This window comes from Tursiops truncatus, chromosome 11, assembly GCF_011762595.2.
Source record: "Tursiops truncatus isolate mTurTru1 chromosome 11, mTurTru1.mat.Y, whole genome shotgun sequence".
Classification (NCBI taxonomy): domain Eukaryota; kingdom Metazoa; phylum Chordata; class Mammalia; order Artiodactyla; family Delphinidae; genus Tursiops; species Tursiops truncatus.
In genome coordinates, this window is record NC_047044.1 from 75,864,481 (window position 1) to 75,877,522 (window position 13,042).

General features: G+C 36.9%; 1 protein-coding gene across 9 annotated transcripts in view; it reads right to left on the reverse strand.

Moving 5' to 3' along the window:
- FGD4 (FYVE, RhoGEF and PH domain containing 4) overlaps positions 1-13,042 on the reverse strand; it is a 223,005-nt gene that overhangs the window by 9,458 nt on the left and 200,505 nt on the right. For 8 of the 9 annotated variants that reach the window (XM_019935480.3, XM_019935471.3, XM_073788860.1 and 5 more), the window contains 6 exons: positions 12,773-12,803; positions 12,462-12,554; positions 11,998-12,123; positions 7,378-7,518; positions 4,505-4,645; positions 2,217-2,394 (listed from right to left, as the gene is read on the reverse strand). In XM_019935480.3, coding sequence (XP_019791039.2) covers positions 2,217-2,394; positions 4,505-4,645; positions 7,378-7,518; positions 11,998-12,123; positions 12,462-12,554; positions 12,773-12,803 — 710 coding nt within the window. Of the gene's footprint in view, positions 1-2,216; positions 2,395-4,504; positions 4,646-7,377; positions 7,519-11,997; positions 12,124-12,461; positions 12,555-12,772; positions 12,804-13,042 lie in introns of those variants that run through there. The other variant, XR_012324456.1, reaches the window with a different exon arrangement.

The window sequence follows — 13,042 nt, forward strand, 5'->3', positions numbered from 1 at the left end:
ATTCTACATTTTTATTGCTTCTCTTTTCTTGAGATTAAGAAAACCAAAGCATCACCTAGAGCTGTAGTTCAACCTCAATAACCACCCCTGAACACAAACACACACACGGTTGGCAACTAGAAAAAAGAATCAATGTAAAAAATTAAAAATTTGTCCTTAATTTAATAGGGCCTAAGAAGCTACCTTTATCTTTTTTTGGCTCTAAGTATTTGGTTTAATGTTGATGGATCATGGCTGGTGTTCCTTTTACAGAGGAAGGCAACCTAATCATGCCCACTATAATTAGTTTATCTGCTCCTTAGGGGTGTGGGGGGGAAGAAAAGAGATACTTCAAATATTTCTTAAAAAAAAAACAGGGCCTGAATAGATGTGTGGGAATCTCAAATTCTGAGTGAAGCTAATCTACATTTAAGGTGTAATCCTCAAAGGCCGAGGATAGTGGGGCCATTCTTGTCGATTTCTAGCAGACAGATGCATTAAAAAGTGACAATATTTGGAAAATGACAGAGTAAATGAGAAAAACAAAAAAAGAGAATGAGATCTAATTTTGAGGAAAGGATGAACTTAAATAGCCAACTTAATGTGAGATTTTAATCACAATTACAATATAATAAAAAGCAGCCTTTGTGACAAGGAATCACATTTTGTCTATTAAAATTCCCCAGAGGATAAAAGGGAAAAGAATGCTCAAACTGTCGTCAATCATCTTGTACCCCCGAGAAAAACCTGCCATTAAAATATTGCTTTTTTATATTGTATTTTCCCCCACTCTTCTTTAATGAGGTGGTTTAAAGAGTTGAGGATAAACTTTCTTAATTACCTATCCATCCCCCTCAATCATAGGTTACCCCATGTGAATTTTGTTTCATATCTGACAAACGAATAGGCCCACCCAGTTATCTTAAGTGTTAATTATATATAGTCCTCATTTAACCACAATTAACAGTCTTATGGGAAAGAAAAACATTAACAATAAATGTAGTTTCCATATGTCCCAGTTCTGTGTAAGGTCAGGTATCTTGTACATGCTGATATTAACCGCTGCAACAATTAGAGGATTGTAAAAGGTAAAATAACCTGTATGACTTGACCATCCCAGTGACCAAAATGCACTTATCTCAGAATAATCAAGACTGAAGCATTAATTAAACCCTCATCTTATATTTAAGTAGGTATTATTAGCACCTTCAAAGAGAGGCACTGTTTTAAATAGGCACAGAACAAAGAAAAATAGTACTTTAAAAATACTGTTGGAATTCACTAATATATCCCATGCCACATAAATTACAGCTTTTTATTATAAAAATATCAAGACCCTTAGATGTCAATCAGTTAAACATAAATCACCAAAAACATTTCTTAAGTTTAGAACACTGGTCAATTCCAAGATAAAACATGCTGTGTATTTAAAAAATAAATTAGAGACAAATATGAACCTAAAGTTGAAGAGAAAAGCATGTATAATGTGTGTGTGTGTGTGTGTATATATATATATATATATATATATATTTGTATTTAATACTATATATACATAATTGCTATATACTTAAGATATTTTATTCTTAGAAGTATTTCTACAAAAACAAGTATCTTAATAAGTTGAAAGTTTGAATACCAACAATTTGTTCTTTTTCTTTTGTTTTAAAAGAATGTACATCATTTATGCAGCTTGAGCTTTATAAACTAAATTAAATAAGTTAATAGCCTAAACTGTCCCTGTATTTTTTATTTTTAACGTGGATCTATTTTGGCAACATGGAGGTATATCTTTCAAACTGTTATAAATCCTACATGTGTAAGTGAAGACATTAAAGGATTTCTTAAATGAAAGTGGCCTTTTCTAACCTGAAGTGATAGAATTGATACCAGTTTTTTCCAAGACAAAAGTACATATTCAAGGAATAGCTCATTAAAAAATGCTCTATTTTTCACATTATTTCAAACTTTATGGGTAGAATGGCTCTACACATTAATTTCAGTAAGAGTACATAAACATAGGAAAATAGTCCCCCCAAAGATGCATTTATGAGCCTGTATTTTTCAACATAAAGTGCTAAGAGATGAAAAAGGAGAGCTGAGAATGTTTTGAGCTGTAAATCTTGAGACCCCCCTCCATACTGCAGTAGGCCCTGGAACTCAGCATTCTGATTTTCTCTTAGGTTCAGGATGATCGTCCAAAGTGGCTGGATGCTTACTAGGGCCATCTGGCGTCTCACCTGTGACAGCTAAAAGGATGATTTTCAGCCACTTCTGTTTCAGTTCTTCACTGTCTGCAGCAAAGCTGTGCACAGACTTGGACTGGGTCAGTTTGAAACTGTGTGGCAGGTCTGCACTCCTCAGCATATCATCCACAATGTAGCCCAGGAGTGGAATAGTGGCCTGGGCTCTGACATCCTAAGAAAAAAGCATGGTACATAAAGAAAAAACACGGTGAGATGTGATCCGGCGCCCACTAAACCTCCTTTCTTACAACCATTCCACAGACTCGCACTGTGAACTCTCCATGGAGAGAGATGGGGAGCCAGTGCTTTTAGCACAGTGCCTGTGTATGAGGCCACCCGTAACGTCACCTGAGTGAATTGATGAATGAGTGCTGACACCTAAATCAGCTAGAGTTCATTGACCCCACACCTCTTTCCCTGTGAGGGAGCCCATTCAGTTCTTCAGTGTAAAAGGGAAGAATAGTCATCTTACTGTACAAAACCAGCAAATGTTAATGATGATTTCATTATCAAATGCAGTTCTATTTGGTGTTTCATTCATTCATGCATCAATTTACTTATGGACAGGAAAAGAATGTAGGAAAAACAATGAAACAGAATAAAAAACCAAACAACCCAATCAAAAAATGGGCAGAAGACCTAAACAGACATTTCTTCAAGAAGACATACAGATGGCCAAAAGGCACATGAAAAGATGCTCAACATCGCTAATTATTAAAGAAATGCAAATCAAAATTACAATGAGGTATCACCTCACACTGGTCAGAATGGCCATCATCAAAAAGTCTACAAATAATAAATGCTGGAAAGAGTATGGAGAAATAGGAACCCACCTACACTGTTGGTAGGAATGTAAATTGGTGCAGCCACTATGGAAAACAGTACGGAGAACAGCTCTAAAAATAGAGCTACCATATGATCCAGCAAGCCCACTCCTGGGCATGTATCCAGAGAAAACCACAATTCAAAAAGATACATGCACCTCAATGTTCACTGCAGCACTATTTACAGTAGCCAAGACATGGAAGCAACCTAAATGTCCATCAACAGATGAACGGACAAAGAAGATGTGGTATATATACATACAATTGAATATTACTCAGTCATAAAAAAGAATGAAATAATGCCATTTGCAGCAACATGGATGGACCTAGAGATTATCATACTAAGTGAAGTAAGCCATATAAAGACATATATCATAAAATAAATAAAATTTAAAAAAGACATATATCATACGATATTGCTTATCATATATATGGAATCTAAAAGAAAAAAAAAAAGACACAGATGTACTTATTTCCAAAACAGAAAGAGACTCACAGACACAGAAAACAAACTTTGGTTACCAAAGGGGAAAAGGGGGTGGGAGGAGGGATAAATTAGGAGGCTGGGATCAACATATATACACTACTATGTATAAAATAGATAACCAACAAGGATCTGTATAACACAGGGAACTATACTCGATATTATGTAATAACCTATAAGGGAAAAGAATCTAAAAAAGAAATATATATATATATATATATCTGAATAGCTGTGCTGTATACCTGAAACTTACCCAATATTGTAAATCAACTATATTTCAATTAAAAACACACACACACACACACACATCTCAGCATTTTTAGTCTATTTCTAAAATAAAGTTTTATTAGCACTTAATGTAGATATAGGCTAAAACACAAGAGGTACATGAAAATTTTTATATGTTTCCAGGTAAGTGTACAATTGATTTAAGTGTTGTTGGTTTTTTAAGCACAACACGATCCATAGTGCCTGGTGCATGTCTGCTGTTCCCATATATTTATCTCAGATCCATTCACATAAGGTCTCAAAAAATTGTTATTGGATAATGTTAATCCAAGGTTGATTTAAATTCACCTTCTCACATTCCTTTCTTTTTCAAGTATCCCTCCATGCAGGAAAAAAAAAAGCCTTACTAATATTTCCCATCATTAAAAATGCTCCTTCTTCTTGCCTCTCCCTCTGATTCAACCTCTTCTCCCCATGCCCTTTCCTAATTCAACTCACATTTTCTCAAACCCACTAAATAGGAATGAGAGAAGGGGGCAAATGATTCACAGGCTGAAGAAATTATTGGCTATAGAAGGAATCAGTCTAAATAAACTTGAATTTTAGTTACTTATTATTTTTCAATTATAATGAAAAATAGTGAAACTGTGTGAATTCTCTTGTTCTATAGAGAAGTAATGGAAGGATTTTAAGTTCAGTGTCTACTGGCCTCCCTCCGTCCCTTCAGAAAGATGAAGTTTAGATACCTGGGGGGCACCATACATGTACAGCACAAGAGGGTCTTGTTTGGGGATCACACACCAAGCTTTCTGCCAAGGTTTTGACTTTTCCATATATTGAAGAAAACTGCACACCACACTGTTTCCAGATACTTCTGCAGATTCGATCTAGAAAATACGATGGAAAGAAACAGTGAGAGAGAGTGAATGAACACAAAATGAACCAGAGAGAGAGGTAATTCAACTTAAGGTAACATTCATAAATTACAATGTGTTTATATAAAATGTCTCCTGGGATTGTCTAGAGAAGGTTCATCTGCAATTATTATTTAAACATTCATCTAGATCGATGATGAATTAAGTCAATTTTAACTGTATTACCAGACCTGTAATTTAAATAAAATTAAACATTTATTGACTGCTTACTATGAAGGCACTTTTCTTAGCTCACTACTTATATCATTTAATCCTCACACCAACACCAAAAAGTTATTACTTGCATTATTATGAGGTTTAGAGATGAAATCGCTTTCCTAAGATTTAGGAATTGGTGTGCTCGGATTTGAGTCTGGACCCGGAGTCTGAACTCTTAGCCACAATGCTATACCAACGTCACTATGTAAGAATGCAATAGCAAAAAGGCAAATACTTACCAGCAACCTTTGTTCTATACCTGAGATAATTTTAAAGTTTTTTAAATTGCAATAACTCTTTGTGGAGCCATGTACGGTTTTCTGCTTTGTCTCCAAATACGTAAATCACTGGCTAAAAAGGGAACAAAACCCTTTGACTAAATGATGGTTTCTACTACACATATCATGGAAAGCAACTGGTTTGCATCCATTTTCTATCTCTCAAATCCAGTGTCATCCACTGAACAGTGCTGGTTTGCAAACTGCTTTGCTACCAGTTCGAGATAAGCACAGAAAGCAAGAGTAAGCATTTAGAAACTTTTATAGCAATCTGACTTGTGATGATACCCAAGCACATAATTGTGTATTTTACAAAAATACTGAGCTGTGATGGTTTAGAAAGTAAAACTGGCCCTTCATCACAGATAGTTTAAGAAGCATTGACTGGCAAACAATGGACTGCTAGCCCACCACCTGTTTTTATATGGCCTGTGAGCTAAGCAGAGTTTTTACAGATGACCATTTAAAATCAATCTGATGATCTAGAATACGAAAACTTTGGACTCCAACTAAGTAAAATGTTATCTCCCCTCCCCCAAAGGAATTCCATACTTATTACCATATTACAAAAATTATACTAAATTATTACTTTTAATTTTGTCAATAAAAATTTGAGAAAATTTGTTTTCTCTCTTGTTTTAGAAGTAATATTCTCAGTTTTGCCTTTCAGCCTGCAAAGACTAAAATAGTTTCTCTCTGCCCTTTTACAGAAAAAATTTGTTGATCCTTGGTCTAGAGGACATAACAAACTAGTTGTCATGAGTAAGTTTCAAATATATATGTATGTGTGTGTGCATATGCACACATCCACACTTATCTTCTACTTATGGACTTCACACTATAAATACATTTGATTAAATGTGTTAACCTAATAAGTAATTGATTAATTTTCCTCTAAGTACAGGTTTTTCTAGAGAACTACCTAGAGATTTTTATTTCATAGATACAGCCTGAAATGCACTTCTTAAAACAAGTTATTTGACTCATTATTCTATGCCAGTCTCATCCATTGCTGCTGTTCAGTCTTTCGAGACTGTGTTTCTGGAAGCTACTGAAGCATGTCTTTCCACCCTCCCTGCCAGAGAAAGTCCACTCTGGTCTGCCATACAAGCAACATCTATATCCTAGAAGAATGCAGAGTTATAGTTTGTGGGCCTGTACTTTAAGCTCAAGTGGACCTTGAAGTTTATGATCCTTCTTCAGTTAACAGAAATGACTTTTTGTATGTTTATACAGTGTAGGGTTCAATAAACACTCATTGATTCTTAAATAAATTGTAGAAATTCTTAATAAACCAAGTATGTCTATGATTTTAGATACATAAGAGTTTTTTTTTTTGATACATAAGAGTTTTGATCATGAGTCTATTCTTCACATAATTCCAGGCTATCTTGAACTTTCTGTCAAAAAGCCCTTATTATGTAGTTTATTACTTATGTTGTTAATATCTTTGGGTGTAAAACTTATTTCAGATACTAGTTGCATTACAGTTCCTAGGTTTGGGAGGTTTGAATTTATCTAAAACATGAATCAAACTCACTTGTGAGACATTTCAGTAATATTTCAATGTAGTTCTCAGATTACTGTCACTGGCCATTAAACGATTCTTTTAATGCAATAAGTTGGAAGAGTTTTTCAGGTAATAAGACTTTAATCTAAATTTTAATAATATCATACAGTATTTTCAAAGCCAATATGATGAAACTGAGAGAAAAGCTTTCCTCTTAAAAAATATATATATAGTAGTAAGTTGGGCATTAGAAGAGATGTCAATTAATACTCTAATATTTGACCACAGCTACCTTCACAAAATCAATACACAATCAGCCCTCCATATCTGTGGATGTAGAACCTAAGGATATGGAGAGCTGGCTGTATCACGCCACTGTATATAAGAGACTTGAGCATCCGCGGATTTTGGTATCTGTAGGGGTCCTGGAACCAATCCCCCGCAGATGCCAAGGAAGGACTGGATTTACTCTCAAATGCACATTGGTTAACATGGCACTGTCCCTCATCTTTCTGTACAACTGAGCATGAGCGCAAGAGTCAGCAATAGAACAAAAATATAAATCTTGCTCATCATAGTCCAAATTATTAAATACTAAGAGAAATAACAAAATATATTATTTGTATTCTTCAGAGTTAAAAAAAATTCTGTTTCTAGTATAAAAATCTGAAAGATATCCAATATTTAATATTTCATACCTCTAAAATTCCTTTTCTTTTCTTTTCTTCACTGTCTGTGAATCCACTTATTATCTGATAACAGTCTTTACAAACTTTGCTCAATTTACCACCATCATACTCAAGTTGAGCTTTATAATCAGAACACTTCCAACAAACCACCTTAAATTAAGAAAAAATAAAGAAGAGTGAATAATCATATTTTAAAAATAACAAGATTTAAGCAATAATCAGTTATAGGTAATAATAAATGAGAAAAAGTTAAATGTAAAGGGCAAATTTTATCAGACTAACAATATCCCCATGAACATTTGGAGTATTTGTCATGTATTATAATGCTGTTTGTGATGGGCTCTGCTTGCTTATCCTTCTCTTCCTGGCCCTAAAGGTAGGAGCTCTTCAAAGGCTTGGTCCAGACCATTACACTTCATACCTCTGGACGTTTTATATCTTCCCCAAGTGAATTCATGGTCTACCTTGCTCCCAGCTTTCTCCTTACCACACTTCGTCCCTCCCAACCTGTTCCCCTCTCAGAGTACTCTCTATCGCTGGAAATAGCACAGCCTCCTAACCAGTTATGGCAAGTCAGAAACCTAGGAGTCATCCCGATACCTCTCTCTACCTCACCCCATAGATTCACCATGTTATAAAGTCCTGCTGATTTTATCTCCTAGATATTTTTTCAATCTGTCCATTTTTCTACATCTTCCTTGCAATTACCTGAGTCCAAGCTATCAATGTCCTGGTTTGGACCATTATAGCCTCACGACTGGTCCTTGTAGCATTCCTACTGGAGTCCAGGCCACTAATCTAAGATCCCCTCCAAGCTATTTTCCAAATGGCATCAGATGCTTCCTTAAAAATGCTAATCTGATATATTTCTCTTCTATTTAAATTTCTTTAAAGTCTTCCCTTTGCTCTTGGATAAGGAACAAATTCTTAACCATGGCCTATAAATTCCTGCATGATTTACCTCTCTTACCCTATCTTCAGTGACAGTAGCTTCTTACAGCTCCTAGAGTGCTCTGCTCCCTCCCTCTCTCATCTCTGCTTCAGTGAGTTAACTCTTGCTCATCCTTCAGATACTGACTCAAATTTCTCTTCCTCAAGGAAAACTCCTCCAACTTCCAGAATACAGCCCATCTCTTATCACTGTGCTATTAAAGTTCCATGTGCTTTTATTTTTTTTTTTAGAAGATGTTGGGGGTAGGAGTTTATTAATTTTTATTTATTTATTTTTGCTGTGTTGGGTCTTCGTTTCTGTGCGAGGGCTTTCTCTAGTTGTGGCAAGCAGGGGCCACTCTTCATCGCGGTGCGTGGGCCTCTCACTATTGCGGCCTCTCTTGTTGCAGGGCACAGGCTCCAGACGCGCAGGCTCAGTAGTTGTGGCTCATGGGCCTAGTTGCTCCGCGGCATGTGGGATCCTCCCAGACCAGGGCTCGAACCCGTGTCCCCCGCATTAGCAGGCAGATTCTCAACCACTGTGCCACCAGGGAAGCCCTCCATGTGCTTTTTGCATGCACTGATCACAATTTGTAATCATATACTTGTGTGATTTTTCGATTAATGTTTGTCACCCTAACTAGGCTGTAAGCTCTATGAGAAATTGTCCTTGTGTATTTTGCTATTTATAGTACCTGTTTAAAAAATAACCTTGCAGTTTAAAAAATTATCTTCTTGGGGACTTCCCTGGTGGTCCAGTGGTTAAGAATCTGCCTTCCAGTGCAGGGGACGTGGGTTCAATCTCTGGTGGGGGAACTACGATCCCACATGCTGTGGGGTAACTAAGCCTGCGCGCTGCAATTACTGAGCCTGCGCACTCTAGAACCCATGTGCCACAACTAGAGAGCCCGTGCATCGCAACTACTGAACCTGCATGCTCTGGAGCCCACAGGCCACAACTAGAGAGAAGCCTGCGTCCTGCAATGAAACATCACACATGCCACAACAAAGATCCCGCATGGTGCAACTAAGACCTGACACAGCCAAATAAATAAATAAATAAAATTATCTTCTTGCTTCTAGAAGAATATTTTCCCTCATTTATAGTGGACAAACTATATTTAAGAAATTAAATATTAGTAAAACTTTCGGTTTAGATTCACATCATGTAAAATTCATAATAAAAAATTGTTCATTGTTTTCTCATACTTCCAATGAAATTACACTAGGATTTAAAATTAGACATGTCTGTATCTGCAAATTCATATCAACTAATATTTATTTTCAAAGTATGTCACAGTACATACATATTTTTGTTTGTTTACTGAAAGCAAGTATGTCAATATCTGAAATCATTTCAAGCAAACTCAATGAGAGATTTAAAAAAGTCTTACACTGAGGGGGGGAAAAAAGATGTTTGCTATCAATTTGATTTTGATTATAAAACTGTCTCACTGAATCAAAACTTAGGTAAAAAGGAAGAATAAATCTGCAATGTAATTGAGAATAATCTGAATGTACTATCAATAAAAACTGTTGCACGAAAGCATACTAATAATACATTCAGTCATGACACTACAATGCCTACCTTTCTCTATGCTTATGTGTTGCTTTTTAGAAGAAAGTATTAATCTTCAACTTGGTTTACAAGGCCCTCCAAAACCTGCTGCTACTTCTCTCCAACTTCAGGTCATGCTTTGTTCCTTCTCACTCTTTCCATATGAAACAATTCAATCCCTGAAAACCTGTCAACTGCCTTAGCTGGCTTGAGTTGCTGAATCTTGTTAGAGATATTTCATTCCATTAAATGGACTAGTGTGTCCTTTTAAATTTATAACCATAAACCTCTAATAGGCATCTTTGTTTCTTTGGTAGGCTCATTTTTTCCTGCCCAGAGACAACTATTACATACTTAGCTCTCTTTCTCAAATCTCCCCCCTCCCTCTTACTTCCCCCTTCACTTTCAGATGATGACTCTTCCTCATACTTCAATGAATATGTAGATATTATCAGACCTAAATTCCCTCATTTCCCACCACCAAATCAAAAACACACCCACATTTCCACTCATCTTTCCCTTTATCCTTTCCGTTATAATGGAGGGAAGTTTCCCTCTCCCCATCAAAAGTCTGAACTTCTACTTAAGCTATAGGTTCCATCTCATATTTTCTCAAAGTCATTGACTCCTTTGGTTATTATTTATCTTTCTATTTCTTAGATTGCTCATTATGCTCCAGCTACATGACCTTTTGGCAGTCTCAAGAATAGATCAGGGCTTCCCTGGTGGCGCAGTGGTGGAGAATCTGCCTGCCAATGCAGGGGATATGGGTTTGAGCCCTAGTCCCGCAAGATCCCACATGCTGCACAACAACTAAGCCCGTGTGCCACAACTACTGAGCCCACGTGCCACAACTACTGAAGCCCGCATGCCTAGAGCCCATGCGCTGCAACAAGAGAAGCCACTGCAGAGAGAAGCCTGTGCACCACAACGAAGAGTAGCCCCCACTCACTGCAAATAAATAGAAAGCCTGTGTTCAGCAACGAAGACCCAATGCAGCCAAAAATAAATAAATAAAGTTATTTTTAAAAATAAAAAAATTGGGCTTCCCAGGTGGCGCAGTGGTTGAGAGTCCGCCTGCTGATGCAGGGGACATGGGTTCATGCCCAGGTCCAAGGAAGATCCCATATGCCGTGGAGTGGCTGGGCTCATGAGCCATGGCCGCTGAGCCTGCACATCCAGAGCCTGTGCTCCGCAACGGGAGAGGCCACAACAGTGAGAGGCCCGCATACCGCAAAAAGAAAGGAAGGAAGGAAGGAAGGAAGGGAGGAAGGGAGGGAGGGAGGGAGGGAGGAAAGGAAAGGAAAGAAAGAAAGGAAAGGAAGGAAGGAAGGAAGGAAGGAAGGAAAGAAGGAAAGAAAGAAAGAAAGAAAGAAAGAAAGAAAGAAAGAAAGAAAGAGAAAGAAAGAAAAAGAAAAAGAAAAATTTAAAAATTAAAAAGAATAGATGAAGCTCTATCCTACCTCAGGGCTTTTGACATACAACTCTCACTGCCTGAATGCTCTTCCTGCCTTCTTTCTTTATTGTTTTTTTTTTGCGGTACGCAGGCGTCTCACTGTTGTGGCCCCTCCCTTCGTGGAGCACAGGCTCCGGACGCGCAGGCTCAGTGGCCATGGCTCACGGGCCTAGCCAATCCGCGGCATGCGGGATCCTCCCGGACCGGGGCACGAACCTGTGTCCCCTGCATCGGCAGGCAGACTCCCAACCACTGCGCCACCAGGGAAGCCCCTGCCTTCTTCCTTATGGTTAGCTCTTTCTCACCTTTTAGGCATCAGCTTAAATATCAAACGCCTCAGATAGGTCTTCATTTTTCTAACTAAAATTGGTTCCAAATCCTCTTCCATTACCGTTATTCCCCACTTTAACTTCTTGATTTCTTATTGCATTTATAGTCATTTGAAATGCTTGTCTGTTAATTTGATCTGTTTTCTCCATTAGAATGTGATCTCTGAAGCTGGCTACCATTTTGCTTACCAGTTTTTCTCCAGGACCCAGCACAGTGCTTTGCATAAAGTTATCACCAACAAAAGTTTATCAACTAAGTGATTTATTGAATGATTTCTTTGTGTTTTTCCAAGTTAATGATTTTACAACACTTATATAGTGACTAACAACCTTAATGACCAAGAAAGCTCACATACATGTCCACATGCTCGACAATGATGCCTTCTCCTCGTCAGGGCATTAAAAGGCTCCTTGCATTTCATACACATTGTAACTTCATTATCTCGGATCCATCTTGGGGCTCTTTTTCCTAGCTCAGCAGTCTAAAAAGGAAAGAGATTCAATTTTAATGGCAAAAACTGTCATTTCCATCCATCCATCTGTTCATTCATTTATTTGTTTTAAAAAGAATTTTAACAACATTGCTCATACCATGTTCTGAAACTCAAGATCCAGAAAAAGAGAGAGGAAAAAAAAAAAGTTCAAAGACATTTAAGAAGCATGAAAAGGCACTCTATTGTATTCATCTAAGAAGAAATGAGATCCTGTCCAAATAGCCAGTTATGGCAATGCAAAGGGAAAAGACTGGGTAACAAAATAACTAGATAGATCTTCTGCAACTGCAAAGAGAAAAGAACTTAAAGAATTTAATTCAACTTACAGAAACCTCTGAGTGAATGTCATTATCCTTGGCAATTGCATTTCTGAAGGTTTCATGCCTCTGATGGAAAGCATCAATAGTCTCTTGAAGTGCCTAAAATATACATGAAATTCAAAGCAGATATTAAAGTATCACATGCAAATTAATAAAAACACTTTATTAAACAAATATTTAGGATGGAAATCACCTTAAAAATTAAATGACCTTATTCTGATGACTACAATATGTGCATAATACAACAATATGTGCACATCTGGGTACACATACAGAGGTTACCACAAAACAAAAATGAAAATAGAAATCAGGTTTACCTTGATCCATTCTTCTTTGTCTTGCTCAGAACTAAAACAAACAACAACGAAAAATTAAAGTGAATAAAGAGAACATTAATGAGTTATACCTGGTGCATACAACTGTATTTATGTTAGTCCAACTTTCTGGAAAATTCAGGGATGTCCAAGAAAGAGTTATAATAAAAATTAAACAGAATCTCTGGCAATTGAACAAATGAATTCATAAACATAGTTTTATACCATCCACTTACTTTGGTACACATAACTTTTGATGGAGAGAGTTAAGTT